General features: G+C 43.7%; 1 protein-coding gene across 2 annotated transcripts in view; it reads left to right on the top strand.

Annotated features, from left to right (window-relative positions):
* The window catches only part of COL15A1 (collagen type XV alpha 1 chain), a 1,189,398-nt gene that overhangs the window by 729,983 nt on the left and 440,835 nt on the right, over positions 1-18,580 (top strand). Inside the window, exon 18 of one of the 2 annotated variants that reach the window (XM_069730463.1) lies at positions 1,200-1,244. The exons of the other annotated variant lie outside the window; for it this stretch is intronic. Coding sequence (XP_069586564.1) covers positions 1,200-1,244 — 45 coding nt within the window. The remainder of the gene's footprint in view (positions 1-1,199; positions 1,245-18,580) is intronic. 2 annotated transcript variants of the gene reach the window in all.

The raw sequence follows: 18,580 nt of genomic DNA, 5'->3' as shown, positions 1-18,580 counted from the left end.
ATGACCTGTCTATTATGTGTATGTGTGAGCTAATATATACTGCCAGGGGGGAGGGCTTCCTGTTGGCTGGGGATTTATCAGGCTGCCAATTTAGCTTACAAATATTGAGGTAAAAATACTGACCAAATAACGTGTGAACGCGGTCTAATACAGGAGGAGATTACACACACATATATACTATATACAGGAGGAGATGACATACAGGTACATACTATATACAAGGAAGATGACACACAGGTATATACTATATACAGGGGGAGATGACACACAGATATATACTATATACAGGGGGAGATGACACAGGTATATACTATATACAGGAGGAGATGACTTACAGGTATATACTATATACAGGAGGAGATGACACACATATATACTATATACAGGAGAAGATGACATACAGGTATATACTATATAAAAGAGGAGATGACACATAGTTATATAGAGGAGTAGATGACATACTGCAGGTATATACAGGAGATGACAAACAGGTATATACTATATATAGGAGGAGATGACACATAGGTATATACAATATACAGGAGGAGATGACATACAGCAGGTATATACTATTTACAGGGGAGATGACATACAGGTATATACTATATACAGGATATGACATACAGGTGTATACTATATATAAGGGAGATTACAAACATGTATATACTGAGGGAAAAATGAGAGGTGTGAGGTGAAAATGAGAGGTGTGAGGTGAAAATGAAAAGGTATGAGTGCAAAATGAGAGGAGTGAGGGAAAATAGTGGAGTGTTCGGAAAATGACAGATGTAAGGTTGAAATGACAAGTGTTAGGGGGGAATGAGAGGAGTGAGGGGGAAAATGAGAGGTGAAAGGGAGAAAATGAGAGATGTGAGGGGGAAAATGAGAGGCGTGATGGGAAAATAAGAGAAGTGAGGTGCTATAACTAACCACAGATATTTACTATGCTCAGACAACGCCGGGCTCTTCAGCTAGTGTATGTACTGTATGTATGTATGTGTATATATATATATATATATATATATATATATAATATACACACATACATATTTACAGTCTGACTCAAACAATGAATGTTGATGCGATCTTGCTGTGATGAAGGTGGATACAATCAGATTAGCAGAATTGCTCATTTTGTCTTTTGATATACGGTATATTTTACCTACAATGTTAGTTTCACACGTAATCTTTCTGTGTTGCAGGTGGAAAAGGGAGAAGCAAGCCTTTCTGTTCCTCCAGGAGAAAAGGTTTTTAACCATGAATTAAAAACTATATTCAAGTGTGAATAATAATAATAATAATTTTTATTTATATAGCGCCAACATATTCCGCAGCACTTTACAATTAAGCAGGGACATGTACAAACAATAAATTCGGTACGAGTTAAGACAATTTAAACAGTGACATTAGGAGTGAGGTCCCTGCTCGCAAGCTTACAATCTACAAGGAAATGGGGAGACACAATAGGTGAAAAGTGCTTGTTATTTCAGGTCTGGCAATTATAATAAATAGGGATTTTCATACAAAGCTGCATGATCCGGTCATCAGCCCGTGTGTTTAAGTGCAATAGTCAATAAGGAGGGAACAGGGCAAAGTTAGTTTACTGAGTAGCTGATGTGGTAGGCTTGTTTGAAGAGATGGGTTTTCAAAGCGCGCTTGAATAGGTCGGGGCTAGGTATCAGTCTGATCATCTGGGGAAGTGCATTCCAGAGAGCTGGCGCAGCACAAGAGAAGTCTTGGAGATGGAGGTGTGAGGTTCGGATTACAGGGGATGTTAGTCTTAGGTCATTTGCAGAACGGAGGGCACATGTAGTAGGACGATAGACAGAGATGAGAGAGGAGATATAAGGCGGTGCAGAACTGTGGAGAACTTTGTTGGTGAGAGAGATGAGTTTATACTGGACCCTGTGGTGAACGGGTAGCCAGTGTCATGACTGGCACAAGATAGAGGCATCGGTGAAGCGGCTGGACAGAAATATGACTCTGGCTGCAGCATTCAAGATCGATTGGAGAGGAGAAAGGGAGACCGATCAGAAGAGAGTTGCAGTAGTCCAGACGGGAATGAATAAGAGCGACAGAGTCTTAGCAGTTTCAACAGTGAGAAAAGGTCGGATTCTGGAGATGTTTTTAAGATGCAGGTGACAAGAGCGAGTGAGTGATCGGATATAGGGAGTAAAGGAAAATTCGGTGTCGAATATGACCCCAAGACAGCAGGCATGCTGCTTGGGAGTTATGGTTGAGCTATTCTGATGGATGTGGTTGATTTTTTTCTAAGAAATAAGTGGCCAGATCCTCACAGCTGAGGTTGGTGATGGGGGCCTGTACTTTAGGTTTCAGGAGGGAGTTTAAGGTTTCAAAAAGTCGTTTTGGGTTGTTGGATAGTGAGGTGATGAGGGTGGTGAAGTAGGATTTTTAGGCCAGATAAAGAACAGAGTTATAGGTTTTGAGCATGAACTTGTAGTGGATGAAGTCTTCTGCTAAGAGAGATTTTCTCCAATGCCGCTCTGCACACCTTGAGCAACGCTGAAGAAAGCGTGTTTGCATAGTGTGTCGGGGCTGCCATTGTCTGTGTCGGGTCTTTCTGCATTTAGAAGGTGCTGCTGCTTCATCTAGGGCATTCTTCAGTGTATTATTGAAGTGTGACAATGCTAAGTCTGGACAGGAGAGGGAGGAGATCGGGGCTAGAGATGTGTGGAGATTGTCCACAAGCTTCTGGGTATTAATGGTATGTATATTCCGATAAGTGTGGTAAGTGGGGGTGTCCCGGGTGAGGAGACAATTCTTGTCAGAGAAGGAAAGAAGGTTGTGGTCCGAGAGTGGGAGAGGGGAGTTAGTAAAGTCATGCAGCGAGCCGGGATGGGAGAAAACCAGGTCCAGAGTATTTCCGTCCTCATGCGTAGGAGAATTAGTAAACTGTGAGAGGCTGAATGAAAAAGTTAGAGAAAGAAGATGAGGCAGATTGGGAGAGGGGATCATTGATGGGATGTTAAAGTCTCTCATGATGAGGGCGGTCATGTCACAGGATAGAAAGTGAGTAAGCCAGGTGGCAAAGTGGTCTAGAAACTGGCGGGAGGAGCCTGGAGGGCGATAAACAACTGCCACTCGCAAGGAGAATGGCTTAAAGAGTCTGTCGGCGTGAACTTCAAAGGAAGGAAATGTAAGTGAGGGAACCAGGGGGATGACCTGGAAAGCACATTGTGATGAAAGGAGCAAACCAACACCTCCACCCTGTCTGTTCTCAGGTCTGATAGTATGTGAAAATTTCAGCCCACCAAACAAGAGTGCGGCAGTGGCGGTGGTGTCTGAATGCTGGATCCAGGTTTCTGTAATAGCCAGAAGGTTAAGGGAATTAGAGAGGAAGTGTGAAAAAATATACTGGACCCAGCGTGGGGAAAAAATTGAGGCCAGGTTCACATGTTCAGTATTTGGTCAGTATTCGACATCAGAGTTTGTAAGCCAAAGCCAGGAGTGGAACAATCAGAGGAAAAGTATAATAGAAACACGTCACCACCACTAGAGATGAGCGAATTTGTTCGGCTCCCTCCTTATTCAGCAAGCTGTAGCGCTTACCAAATTAGCTGCAGAGGGAACCCTGCTACCTGGATCGCTCCTGCTGATCAGCTGTCCAGCGCCGCAGCTGCATGTCTTATGGCTGTTTCACTGTCACAGCTGTTGTGAATTCTGTGGCTGAGTTCACTTCTGTGGTCACAAGTGGTATTGCAGTCTCTGGGCTTCCTCCCTCAGGTGTTTTGGTGAGCTCGTTGGCTGCCTTGCTATTTAGCTCCACCTGAGTCTGTCTTCCTTGCTCCTTGTCAATGTTCCAGTGTTGGATCTGAGCTACTGCATCTTTCCTTGGGCCTGCTGCTCTGCTAGATAAGTGCTTCTAGTTTGTTTTCTGTTTTTTCTGTCCAGCTTGCTATTAACTTTTGCTGGAAGCTCTGAGAAGCAAAGGGGTGCACCGCCGTGCTGTTAGTTCGGCACGGTGGGTCTTTTTGCCCCTTTGCGTGGTTTTCGTTTTAGGGTTTTTTGTAGACTGCATAGTTCTCTTTGCTATCCTCGCTCTGTCTAGAATATCGGGCCTCACTTTGCTGAATCTATTTCATTCCTACGTTTGTCTTTTCATCTTGCTAACAGTCATTATTTGTGGGGGGCTGCCTATTCCTTTGGGGTATTTCTCTGAGGTAAGTCAGGCTTGTATTTCTATCTTCAGGCTAGTCAGCTCCTCAGGCAGTGCCGAGTTGCATAGGTAGTGATAGGCGCAATCCACTGCTGCTTATAGTTGTGTGAGGATAGATCAGGTACTGCAGTCTACAGAGATTCCACGTCTCAGAGCTCGTCCTATTGTTTTTGGTTATTGCCAGATCTCTGTATGTGCGCTGATTACTGCACGCTGTGTTGCCTGATTGCCAGCCATAACACACAGCACATGCATGGAGAGACTGTTTGTTATGACACATGCAGCTGCGGCACCGGACAGCTGATCAGCAGGAAAGATCCAGGTAGCTGGGTTCCCACAGCAGCTTACTCTGTAAGTGCTAAAGCTGGCCGAATAAGGAGGGAGCTTAACAAATTCGCTCATCTCTAGCCACCACTTCTGTATTTTTTACCCAATCCTGATTGTGCACAAAGGGTAAGGGTGGTTTCACACTTGCGTTTTTGTCTGCAGCGTTTTTTTTCCTATATTTAACATTGAAAACGCATGCGTTTTTTTACTGCATGCGTTCATTTTCAGAAATGCAACTTGTAGTATTTTTGAGAGGCGTTTTTTGGACCAAAAAAAACGCATGCATTTTCATGCGTTTTTTTGGGGTCAAAAATACATTGGAGTCAATGGGGACGCATGCATTTTTTTGTGCATGCGTTTTTTTGCGTTAAAAACGCATGCATTTTTATATTAAAAAACCAGAAAACACACTGATATGCCACCCCCCAACATAAAGGTGATAAAGGGATCCTAACCCTACCCCTAACCCTACCCCTAACCCTAAGGGATCCTAAACCTAACCCTACCCCTAACCCTAACCCTAACCCTAACCCTAACCCTAAGGGATCCTAACCATAACCCTACCCCTAACCCTACCCCTAACCCTAACCCTACCCCTAACCCTAAGGGATCCTAACCCTAACCCTACCCCTAACCCTACCCCTAACCCTAACCCTAGGGTTAGGTGTAGGGTTAGGGTTAGGATCCCTTAGGGTTAGAGGTAGGGTTAGGGTTAGGATTCCTTTAGGGTTAGGGTTAGCGGTAGGGTTAGGGTTAGGATCCCTTTAGGGTTAGGGTTATGATCCCTACCCCTAACCCTACCCCTAACCCTAACCCTAACTATTTCTGTTTATAGTGGGTTTTTTACTTTATTTTGATGATTGGCAGCTGTCACACATTTCTCAGCATGCGTTTAAAAAACGCAAATGCATGAAAAAACGCATGTAAACGCGTCAAAACGCCGCATTTTTTTCACCACATGCAAAAACGCATGCGTCAAAAATAACGCAGCATTTGCACGCGTTTACATGCGTTTTTTCACCATGCTTTTTTTGCGTTTTTTACCGCAAAAACGCACCCAAAAAAATGCAAATGTGAAACCAGCCTAAGTGCACACGTTGCGGATTCTCTGCGGATCCGCAACATTTCTTGAGGTGCAGAAATGCTGCAGATCCGCAATTGATTTACAGTACAAGGTAAATCAATGAGAAAAAAAAATGCTGTGCACACTTTGCGGAAAATCCGCTGCGGAAACGCTGCGGTTTAAAAGAAGCAGTATGTCACTTCTTTTTTGTGAATCTGCAGCGTTTTTGTACCCATTCCATTATAGAAAACCGCAGGGGTAAAAAAATGCAGCAAATCCGCAAAAAAATCAGAAAAAAAGCACAAAAAACGTGACAAATCCGCAGGTGCGTTTTCTGCCAGGAGAGGCAGAATCCGCACCAGAAATTCCTAAGGCTAATCCGCAATGTGTGCACATAGCCTAAAAGTTAGATTGACTTAAAAGGTTAAGAAGAGGTAATTACTTCTAAATAGGAAGGATAGAGCTTACAGTGGGGGCAGTAAGTGTTTGATCCCTTGCTGATTTTGTAAGTTTGCCCACTGACAAAGAAATGAGCAGTCTATAGTTTTAAGGGTAGATTAATTTTAACATTGATAGATACAATATCAAAAATAAAATCCAGAAAATCACATTGTATAAATTATATAAATGTATTTGCATTTTGCAGTGAGAAATAAGTATTTGATCCCTCTGGCAAATAAGACTTAATACTTGGTGGCAAAACCCTTGTTGGCAAGTCAGATGTTTTTAGTAGTTGATGATGAGGTTTGCGACCATGTTAGGAGGAATTTTGGTCACCTCCTCTTTGCAGATCATCTCTAAATCATTAAGGCTATGTGCACACGTCAGGATTTCTTGCAGAAATTTCCTGACAAAAACCAGACATTTCTGCCAGAAATCCGCATGCGTTTTTTTTATGCGTTTTTTTTTCGCGTTTTTTCCCAATGCATTAAATAGCGGGAAAAACACGGAAAATCCGCAAAATTAATGAACATGCTGCTTATTTTTACCGCGATGCGTTTTTTCGCAGAAAAAAAAACGCATCGTGTGCACAAAAATTGCAGAAAAAACCTGAACATGTGCACATACCCTAAGATTTTGAGGCTGTCGCTTGGCAACTCGGAGATTCAACTCCCTCCATAAGTTTTCTATTGGATTAAGGTCTCGAGACTGGCTAGGCCACACCATAACCTTAATGTGCTTCATTTTGAGCCACTCATCTGTTGCCTGGCGCCGCCCTGCTCGCTGCATTCTGCTCCGGATTCAGCGAGAGTAGGGAGAGCTGCTGCCGAGATAAAGTCAGAATCGTAGTTTTAGAGTAAGTGTAGGTCTACAACTCTGAAATCCACCACTCCTGAGAAACCAACAGTCCTTTTTAGGGCTAATTCGTGGGTCCCGATAATGCAGCACTAGGTAGGCAAGGCACAGCATATCCACATCAGTGCAAGGCCTGCAGGCATTGTATGTGCGTCCATTGCTTCCACTGCATACCTCCCAAAGCTCCATAACTTTCTGCTGCTGCAGCTTCTTTACTCTATACCTAGTTGCATTTTTTTCCCCAAAAAATTCACCCCAGAAGCAAAAAATATACAGTGTGTTCTGTCAGACTGAGACCTGTTTAAAAATCATAGTTTGTCAGGCATACGTAGCATAGTTGTGTGTGCTAGCCTTGTGCCACTTTTTTTTTGGGGGGGGGTTGTTTTCAATTCACCAAAAAAGGCCTCAGATATCTGCGTGGTCCAAGTTTTTGCATTTTTGGCCGTTTTGCCACTATTTTTGCTGTCTGTTACGGTAATTATATACAGCACTATTTGGCATTTAAAAAAAAAAACAGGCCACATATTTGCCAGTGTGGTACTTCCATTACAGCCCTCATATCTGCGTGCTCCAAGTTTGGTCATTGTGGCCGGAGGACCACTTTTTTTGCTGTCTGTTACGGTAATTATATACAGCACTATTTAGCATAAAAAAATATAAATAAAAAAGGCCACATATTTGCCAGTGTGTTAGCTGTTATGGACCTGGTGGTTAGGAGCACCTGGAACGACCTGATGGTTAAACTGACACAGAACAAGCTCTGGGAAGTGGGAGCTCTGCTGACCGCAACCCCTAATCCTATCACACACACTAGAAATAGCCGTGGAGCGTACCTAACAGGCCTAGATGCCTCTTCACAGCCTAAGAGCTAACTAGCCCTAGAGATAGAAAATAAAGCCTACCTTGCCTCAGAGAAATTCCCCAAAGGAAAAGGCAGCCCCCCACATATATTGACTGTGAGTTAAGATGAAAGTCACAAACACAGGAATGAAACAAGTTTCAGCAAAGGGAGGCCAGACTAACTAAACAGACTGAGGATAGGAAAGGTATATTTGCGGTCAGCACAAAAAACTACAAAAGACCACGCAGAGTGTGCAAAAAGACCTCCGCACCGACTCACGGTGCGGAGGTGCCACTCTGCATCCCAGAGCTTCCAGCTAGCACGGCAAAATCATGATAGCAAGCTGGACAAGAAAACAAAGAACAAATAATAAACTAGCAGGGACTTAGCTTCTGCTGGAGTAGACAGGTCACCCGTAAGATCCAAGAGCGAACTGAACCAGTACAATACATTGACAGCTGGCATGGAGTAATGATCTGAGTGGAGTTAAATAGAGCAGCCAGCCAAAGAATAAACTACGTCACCTGTGGAAGGAACCTCAGAAGCAGCAGCTCCACTCACAGCCACCAGAGGGAACTCGCCGAAGTACCATTCATGACCACAGGAGGGAGTTCGGTAACAGAATTCACAACAGTACCCCCCCCTTGAGGAGGGGTCACCGAACCCTCACCAGAGCCCCCAGGCTGATTAGGACGAGCCAAATGAAAGGCAATGAACTAGATCGGCAGCGTGAACATCAGAGGCAAAAACCCAGGAATTATCTTCCTGACCATAACCCTTCCACTTGACCAGGTACTGGAGTTTCCGTCTCGAAATACGAGAATCCAAAATCTTTTCCACCACATACTCCAACTCCCCCTCGACCAACACCGGGGCAGGAGGATCAACGGAGGGAACCATAGGCACCACGTATCTCCGCAATAACGATCTATGGAACACATTATGGATGGCAAAAGAAGCTGGAAGGGCCAAACGAAATGACACAGGATTGAGAACTTCAGAAATCTTATACGGACCAATGAAACGAGGCTTAAACTTAGGAGAGGAAACCTTCATAGGAACATAACGAGACGACAACCAAACCAAATCCCCAACACGAAGTCAGAGACCAACATAGCGCCGGCGGTTAGCGAAACGTTGAGCCTTCTCCTGAGACAATGTCAAATTGTCCACCACATGAGTCCAAATCTGCTGCAACCTGTCCACCACAGTATCCACACCAGGACAGTCCGAAGGCTCAACCTGCCCTGAAGAGAAACGAGGATGAAAACCAGAATTACAGAAAAACGGCAAAACCAAAGTAGCCGAGCTGGCCCGATTATTAAGGGCGAACTCAGCCAAAGGCAAGAAGGACACCCAATCATCCTGATCAGCAGAAACAAAGCATCTCAGATATGTTTCCAAAGTCTGATTAATTCGTTCGGTTTGGCCATTTGTCTGAGGATGGAAAGCCGAAGAAAAAGACAAATCAATGCCCATCTTAGCACAAAAGGACCGCCAAAACCTCGAAACAAACTGGGAACCTCTGTCCGAGACGATGTTCTCCGGAATGCCATGCAAACGAACCACATGCTGGAAAAACAATGGCACCAAATCAGAGGAGGAAGGCAATTTAGACAAGGGTACCAAATGGACCATCTTAGAGAAGCGATCACAAACCACCCAAATGACCAACATCCTTTGAGAGACAGGGAGATCTGAAATAAAATCCATGGAAATATGCGTCCAGGGCCTCTTCGGGACCGGCAAGGGCAAAAGCAACCCACTGGCACGAGAACAGCAGGGCTTAGCCCAAGCACAAGTCCCACAGGACTGCACAAAAGAATGCACATCCCATGACAAAGAAGGCCACCAAAAGGATCTAGCCACCAAATCTCTGGTACCAAAGATTCCAGGATGACCAGCCAACACCGAACAATGAACCTCAGAGATAACTCTAGTAGTCCATCTATCAGGGACAAACAGTTTCTCCGCTGGACAACGGTCAGGTCTATCAGCCTGAAACTTCTGCAGCACCCGCCGCAAATCAGGGGAGATGGCAGACAAAATTACCCCCTCTTTGAGAATACCCACCGGTTCAGGAACACCCGGTGAGTCAGGCACAAAACTCCTTGACAGGGCATCAGCCTTCAGATTCTTAGAGCCCGGAAGGTACGAAACCACAAAATCAAAACGGGAGAAAAACAGCGACAATCGAGCCTGTCTAGGATTCAACCGTTTGGCAGACTCGAGATAAGTCAAATTCTTGTGATCCGTCAAAACCACCACACGATGCTTGGCTCCTTCAAGCCAATGACGCCACTCCTCGAATGCCCACTTCATGACCAACAACTCACGATTGCCAACATCATAATTGCGCTCAGCAGGCGAGAACTTTCTAGAAAAGAAGGCACACGGTTTCATCACCGAGCCATCAGAACTTCTTTGTGACAAAACAGCCCCTGCTCCAATCTCAGAAGCATCAACCTCGACCTGAAACGGGAGCGAAACATCTGGCTAGCATAACACAGGGGCAGAAGAAAAACGACGCTTCAACACCTGAAAAGCCTCTACAGCCGCAGAGGACCAATTGACCACATCAGCACCTTTCTTGGTCAAATCAGTCAACGGTTTAGCCACACTAGAAAAATTAGCGATGAAGCGACGGTAAAAATTAGCAAAGCCCAGGAACTTCTGCAGGCTCTTCACAGATGTCGGCTGAGTCCAATCATAAATGGCCTGAACTTTAACAGGGTCCATCTCGATAGTAGAAGGGGAAAAAATGAAACCCAAAAATCAAACCTTCTGAACTCCAAAGAGACACTTTGACCCCTTCACAAACAAGGAATTCGCACGAAGGACCTGGAACACCATTCTGACCTGCTTTACATGTGACTCCCAATCATCCGAAAAGACCAAAATATCATCCAAATATACAATCATGAATCTATCCAGGTACTCTCCGAAGATGTCATGCATAAAGGACTGAAATACAGATGGAGCATTAGAAAGCCCGAATGGCATAACCAGGTACTCAAAATGGCCCTCGGGCGTATTAAATGCTGTTTTCCATTCATCGCCCTGTTTAATACGCACAAGATTATACGCCCCTCGAAGATCTATCTTGGTGAACCAACTAGCCCCCGTAATCCGAGCAAACAAATCAGACAGCAGCTGCAAAGGGTACTGAAATTTGACTGTGATCTTATTAAGAAGGCGGTAATCAATACAAGGTCTCAAAGAACCATCCTTCTTGGCCACAAAAAAGAATCCTGCTCCCAACGGTGATGACGACGGGCGAATATGACCTTTCTCCAAGGATTCCTTTATATAACTCTGCATAGCGGCGTGCTCTGGCACAGATAAATTGAACAGTCGTCCCTTAGGAAACTTACTACCAGGAATCAAATTAATAGCACAATCGCAATCCCTATGAGGAGGTAGGGCACTGGTTTTGGGCTCATCAAATACATCCCGGTAATCCGACAAAAATTCTGGGACTTCAGAAGGAGTGGAAGGCGAAATTGACAGCAATGGAACATCACCATGTACCCCTTGACAACCCCAGCTGGACACAGACATAGATTTCCAATCCAATACTGGATTATGGACCTGTAGCCATGGCAACCTCAAAACGACCACATCATGCAGATTATGCAACACCAAAAAGCGAATATCGTCCTGATGTGCAGGAGCCATGCACCTGGTCAATTGAGTCCAGTACTGAGGCTTATTCTTGGCCAAAGGCGTAGCATCAATTCCTCTCAATGGAATAGGATACTGCAAGGGTTCCAAGAAAAAACCACAGCGCCTGGCAAACTCCAAGTCCATCAAATTCAGGGCAGCGCCTGAATCCACAAATGCCATAACAGAATAGGACGACAAAGAGCAAATCAGAGTAACGGACAAAAGAAATTTAGACTGTACCATACCAATGGTGGCAGACCTAGCGAACCGCTTAGTGCGCTTAGGACACTCGGAGATAGCATGAGTGGAATCACCACAGTAAAAACACAGCCCATTCCGACGTCTGTGTTCTTGCTGTTCAGCTCTGGTCAAAGTCCTATCACATTGCATAGGCTCAGGCCTATGCTCAGAGAAAACCGCCAAATGGTGCACAGCTTTGCGCTCCCGCAAGCGCCGATCGATCTGAATGGCCAAGGACATAGACTCATTCAGACCAGCAGGCGTGGGAAATCCCACCATGACATCCTTAAGGGTTTCAGAAAGACCCTTTCTGAAAATTGCCGCCAGGGCACACTCATTCCACTGAGTAAGCACAGACCAATTTCTAAACTTTTGACAGTACACCTCCGCTTCATCCTGACACAAAGCCAGCAAGATTTTCTCTGCCTGATCCACTGAGTTTGGTTCATCATAAAGCAATCCAAGCGCCAGAAAAAACGCATCTACATCACGCAATGCAGGATCTCCTGGCGCAAGGGAAAATGCCCAGTCTTGAGGGCCACCACGCAACAAAGAAATAATGATTTTTACTTGTTGAACGGAGTCACCAGAGGAGCGGGGTTTCAAAGCAAGAAACATCTTACAATTATTTTTGAAATTCAGGAACTTAGATCTATCCCCTGAAAACAAATCAGGAATTGGAATTCTAGGCTCTAACATAGGATTCTGAACCACAAAATCTTGAATGTTTTGTACCCTTGCAGTGAGATGATCCACACAAGAGGACAGACCTTGAATGTCCATATCTACACCTGTGTCCTGAACCACCCAGAGGTTAAGGGGAAAAGAAAGACAAAACACACTGCAGAGAAAAAAAATGGTCTCAGAACTTCTCTTATCCCTCTATTGAGATGCATTAATACTTTGGGCCAACTGTACTGTTATGGACCTGGTGGTTAGGAGCACCTGGAACGACCTGATGGTTAAACTGACACAGAACAAGCTCTGGGAAGTGGGAGCTCTGCTGACCGCAACCCCTAATCCTATCACACGCTAGAAATAGCCGTGGAGCGTACCTAACAGGCCTAGATGCCTCTTCACAGCCTAAGAGCTAACTAGCCCTAGAGATAGAAAATAAAGCCTACCTTGCCTCAGAGAAATTCCCCAAAGGAAAAGGCAGCCCCCCACATATATTGACTGTGAGTTAAGATGAAAGTCACAAACACAGGAATGAAACAAGTTTCAGCAAAGGGAGGCCAGACTAACTAAACAGACTGAGGATAGGAAAGGTATCTTTGCGGTCAGCACAAAAAACTACAAAAGACCACGCAGAGTGTGCAAAAAGACCTCCACACCAACTCAAGGTGTGGAGGTGCCACTCTGCATCCCAGAGCTTCCAGCTAGCACGGCAAAATCATGATAGCAAGCTGGACAAGAAAACAAAGAACAAATAATAAACTAGCAGGGACTTAGCTTCTGCTGGAGTAGACAGGTCACCCGTAAGATCCAAGAGCGAACTGAACCAGTACAAGAACATTGACAGCTGGCATGGAGTAACGATCTGAGTAGAGTTAAATAGAGCAGCCAGTCAAAGAATAAACTACGTCACCTGTGGAAGGAACCTCAGAAGCAGCAGCTCCACTCACAGCCACCAGAGGGAGTACATGGACAGAACTCGCCGAAGTACCATTCATGACCACAGGAGGGAGTTCGATAACAGAATTCACAACAGTTATCTCTGTCAGATGTCTGATGTATTTGTGGCCTACAAAATGTGGAAATTCAGGCCTACATTCAGCTTTATTTGCTGTCTGTTACCCTAGTTCGGTACACTAAATTAACAAGTACAGGCCACATATCGAACAGTGTGGTATCTCGTTAAAAATACTTATTTTTCAAGTTGTTATGGCTGCTTCATGACTGTGTTAAATGCTCCAACTACTACTACCACCATCATCATCATATTCTGCCTAGAGGCAGTCACTGCGCACATAGAAAGTCTGAGGAGCAGAGTGTGAATGCTTGCACGGTGTTGTACTCTTTCTCTGTATGACAAAGGAGTGTGCTCCCGCCAATAAAAGCGTTACTGCCAGAAAGCGAGGAGCCATGATCACAGTGACCGCTAGAGAGCGAGGCACCATGTGCACCATGACCGTGAGTACAGCGCACGTTCGCAGTAGACAGAGACAGTTCATGCTCCGTGTTCAGCTTTGCAAAACAATAATTAAAGGGCACAATGGAATAACAGAGGACATTGGTACGGTCAGCAAAGTATTCCCTCCGCATGTTCCCAAACAAAGCACTCATTGAGAGAGTCCCCCATGCCTCAGGGCCAGGGCGATAGGAGGGTCTGAGAAAATTCTCCCCGAACTTTGTCAGTGTTCCACTGCCTCTGCTGGATTGGAGTTGTCTCTCTCACCTGTACTCCTTGCTCGGTCAACGAACTGTGACCTCTTCTGCCAGCATTTTTTTTAAGATGGGAATTTTTTTAATAATTCAGCAAGAAGGGCCCTATGGTCCTCCAACATTGTAGTACACCTGCCTGCCTCTGGAATAAAAGAAATAAAGTTCTCCTTGTAGCGTGGGTCTAGAAGTGTCACCAATCAGTATTCCCTGTCACCCAAAATTTTGAGAACGTGAAGGTAACTGGAAAGGCAGTGGAACATAAACTCAGCCATGCGTGCAAGACTGCTAACAGTCGATACTTCCGTGTCATCACCAAGAGGACTACTGACCATGCTCTCCTCCTTCTCCTTGTCCTCAGGCCTCCACAACTTTCAACAAACCTCAGTAATATCATATTAAATACATAATTGTAAATACATTCCCCTGTAGTTTTTATCTCCCCCCCCACCCCCCACCTCATTGTAGATTGTAGTTGTCACGAGCAGGATTTTTTGTGGGGGTGTAATTATTTTTGTCGTTGTTACTTAGTGTACTTAGGACTGTTGTGTTTGAAACTGTAAATATGTTGATGCTATATAAATAACTATAAATATTAATATTAGAACACAGAGAAGCAGGATGAAGATGTTAATTATGACGTCATTGCCTCTCACCATCTTGGTGAATTCCTCTAAGTTTTGGAGGATGGTACATATGGACATCCTTGTCCACTCCTGAGATCTTCTGTGTGAAGTCAGAACTGAATACCAACAGCCTTGTTGATGCTGGTAGTCAACAACTGCCCTCTTCTGCTCACAAATCCTTTCCAAAATATGCAGTGTAGAGTTCCAATGGATGGGGAGGACATCACACACCAGTCGGTGAGCCAGAATCTGCAAGCGCTGCAGAAACACGGCAAGGGCGGATGAAGCTTTAGCTGATTTTCTAAAATGGTACGCAGAGCCTGGTACTTTTCTTTGCAGATTTGGCACATCCATGTCGCTCTTCAGAAAACGTTGAACAATGAGGTTAAGCACATGGGCCAGGCGTGGCAAGTGTGTGTGCTGGCCTCGACACAGAGCAGCCACCAGGTTCCAGCCATTGTCACACACGACCATGCCTGGCTGTAGGTTCATTGGTGTCTTGTTAATAGCAAATCTGGTGTTTCCCAGGGTCATGGTTATCTACGTTTAGTGGCTATCCTTTAACAGTGTTCGTTACACTAGAACAAATAATTTTCGACTGACATTTGGATATTATTGGTAATATGTATGGGTGAAGATGAAGAAGCTTGTGCCACGGGTGTGTATTTACGGACGGTGCACTCCTCTTTAAACTTAGTTTTTCATAAGCATCCATCAGTTTGTTTGGTTTTCCTCCAACACTGATCTGCTTTCTATAATTCAGCATCTCACGCACATTTTGCACTTTGCGTTTTAGACAGACACGTGCATCTTTGGTTTGGCAACATATTTTTGACAGGCATTTTTTAGGCTGAGTCAAACACGCACATCTGTTACACCGATCTTCTGACGGGCATGAAACACTTTCTGGTAATTGGTGGTTGCTAAACGACTAGTCATTGTAGGCTGTATCCTCGATCCCAGATCTCATAGCTCCCATAGCCCCTGCTTTTATTAATCATCTACGTTCTCATTCCTGTCATCACCATAGCCCTTTTTTCTGATCACTTCATCAAATGATTTGTCCGCCATATTTTTAGTAAAAACCTGCACCTTCCCAGCAGCAACTGTGTAGGAAACCACTTTACAGTTTTGCAAGGTGTTTATGATGCCCGTAAACAATTTTTTTAAAAAAATTGCCCCCTCATGGGGAAATATTTGTCAGCCCATGCACTTAGTGTATGGGCATTACAAGTGTAGGAGACCCGCTCCTTTACCTTGGGCCTACTTTTTAATGAGGCCTTCCTCCACCTCTCATCATTTTCCACAACTAGATCACCAGGGTTCATGTGTACCTTGCTGGTACACACGGTCAATTTTTTGGAAAGGGTGTCTAGGATGCTCATATTATGTTTTTAATAAATATATCCCCCTTGGGGAAATGTCAGCCCATAGGCACTTAGTGTATGGGTATTACAAGTGTAGGAGACACAATCCTTTACATTGGGCCTAAGTTTTAATGAGGCCTTCAGCAATGTCTCCTCATTTTCCACCACTAGATCACCAGGGTTCACGCATTCCGTGCTGCTACAGACAGTCAATTTTTGGTAAAGGGTGTCTAGGATCCACATGAAAGATTTTTTAAAAATTAACCACCCATGAGCAAATGCTTGTCAGGCCAGGCACTCCATTACAAGTCTAAGAGACCCACACCCCTATATTGGGCCTACTTCTTAACTCTGTCTCCTGCAATGTGTCCTTTACCTGCCACTAGATCATCAGAGTGAACGTGCTCTGTACGGTACATTTTGGGCTAGGGGGCTGTGATGGCACTATTTAATTTTGTCAAAAAAGGACCCCACATTGGGGAATTGGGGATGACATTACATTGGGCCTATTTCTTAACTCTGTTTCCTGCAATGTCTCTTCCTTATCTCCGATGACATGACCTGGGTAAACGTGTTCTGTACTTTTATAGGCCCCAGAATTTTGAGCAAGGGAGGCTGTGATGGCAATACTATATTTTTAAAAAAGTACCCCCCATCGGTGGAACCAAATCCTTGTTTCCAAAGACTTCATAACATTTGTGTACCTTAAGGAGCTCACTTGAAAAGTTCCTTTTTGCATTGCCTGGTTGCTCATATTGGACACAATACACTTCATATAAATGTGATAAAGCAATGCTGTTAGTTTGGCTCAGTAGTTCATTACAAATATTTATTTGTCGACTACATTAGTTTCTGTCCTTGAGAGCCATAACTTTGGCTTCCTCAAATGTACAAATAGTGAATATACAAATAGTGATTTGGAATACAGATACTGTATACTGAATGCATTCAGACAATCACATAGCTGAATTTCTTGTAAAACATTTACAGATGTGACAGACAATGATCATAGTGACACAATCTTAAGAAATGTTTCTTTATTCACTTCACAAACAGTTCTAAGCCTCTATATGTTTGCTGTTTCTCATTGTAAAACATTAAGGTTTACTGAAACTCTGCCTGTGGTGGTTTGATCTAAATCCTTGTGGCTTTAATTTCTAGGGGTTTATGGCCCCCCGTCTGACTCCATGATATCTGTTTCATACAACCTTGAAAGCTGGCCGCTTGAAGGTTTAAATGACTATATAAGACCAGAGAAACATGACTAAGACAGATGTCAAAATTGGGTTACCTGTACATGTACAGTGTGCTGATACCTGCATAATTGGGGATGCCCATGCTGTGTAAGTAATCTCCCAAGGGTTCTCTGTCTTGTTGTTGCTTCTCTGATATTCCAGATGGATGATGTTTAAACGCCTCTTGTGGATGATATAAGTATACTGTATGTAGTTAATCTTCAAATATACGTAATCACTGTATTTAATCCTTATATGTACTTATTAACCTTTGTATATTAACATATATAAAAGTGTACGCACTCACACTATTCAATCATACTATTCCTTGAATATTGTAGTTTGCAATAAAATTGCTTGGATAGCAAGTATTAGCCTTATTTAAGGCCGTATCTGAACCTTAGTGTTAAAAACATGGCAAATAAAATTGCCAAATTCTCCTGTAAATAATTCCGCAAAGAGGAAACCATCATACCACTAAAAAATACGAGAGGATTTTCATGGGCCCATCCAGTATGTGGGTTCCAAGGTGTAATGGAGTGCATAAGAAGGCTGGCCTTGCTGCCAATGTGTAAAACAAAGGAGTACGGCAGTACAAAATGCATATTGTGAAGTGGATTTTCATGGGCACATCCAGTATGTGGGTTCAAAGGCGTAATGGGGTGTATATGAATTGGTAGCAGGGCAGTCCTTTAATTCAATGCAACACTTTTTCAGGAGTCCCCACTGGACATCTTATGAAAGGGGAATTGTGGTGCGCCGTAATTCTTGGCAGCCCATCCACTCACAGCATAGGCTACAGCAGCTTAGGAGACCCACTGTTTAATAATAGCCCTTTAAGAAGATTAATGCCGCCTGATGCACCTGTAAAAATAGGCTCTGTGACTTTAACCCGCAAGGGTGGTTTGCATGTTAATGACCAGGCCAATTTTTACAATTCTGACCACTGTCACTTTATGAGGTTTTAACTCTGGAACGCTTGAACGGATCCTAATGATTTTGACATTATCTTCTCATGACATATTGTACTTCATGATAGTGGAAAAATTTCTTTGATATTACCTGTGTTTGTGGAAAAAAAAAAAACAGGAATTTGGCAAACATTTAGAAAATTTCGCAATTTTCCAACATTGAATTTTTATGCCCTTAAATCACAGAGATATGTCACACAAAATACTTAATATGTAACATTTTCTACATGTCTACTTTACATCAGCAGAATTTTGGAACCAAAGTTGTTGTTTTTTTTGCTAGGGAGTTATAAGGGTTAAAAGTTGACCAGCAATTTCTCATTTTTACAACACCCTTTTTTTTTTTCTTTGGGGACCACATCACATTTTAAGTCACTTTGAGGGGTCTATAT

The sequence above is a fragment of the Ranitomeya imitator genome, chromosome 6 (genome assembly GCF_032444005.1).
Source record: "Ranitomeya imitator isolate aRanImi1 chromosome 6, aRanImi1.pri, whole genome shotgun sequence".
NCBI lineage: Eukaryota > Metazoa > Chordata > Amphibia > Anura > Dendrobatidae > Ranitomeya > Ranitomeya imitator.
The sequence above is the reverse complement of the archived record's forward strand: the minus strand, read 5'-3'. Positions and strand labels throughout refer to the sequence as shown.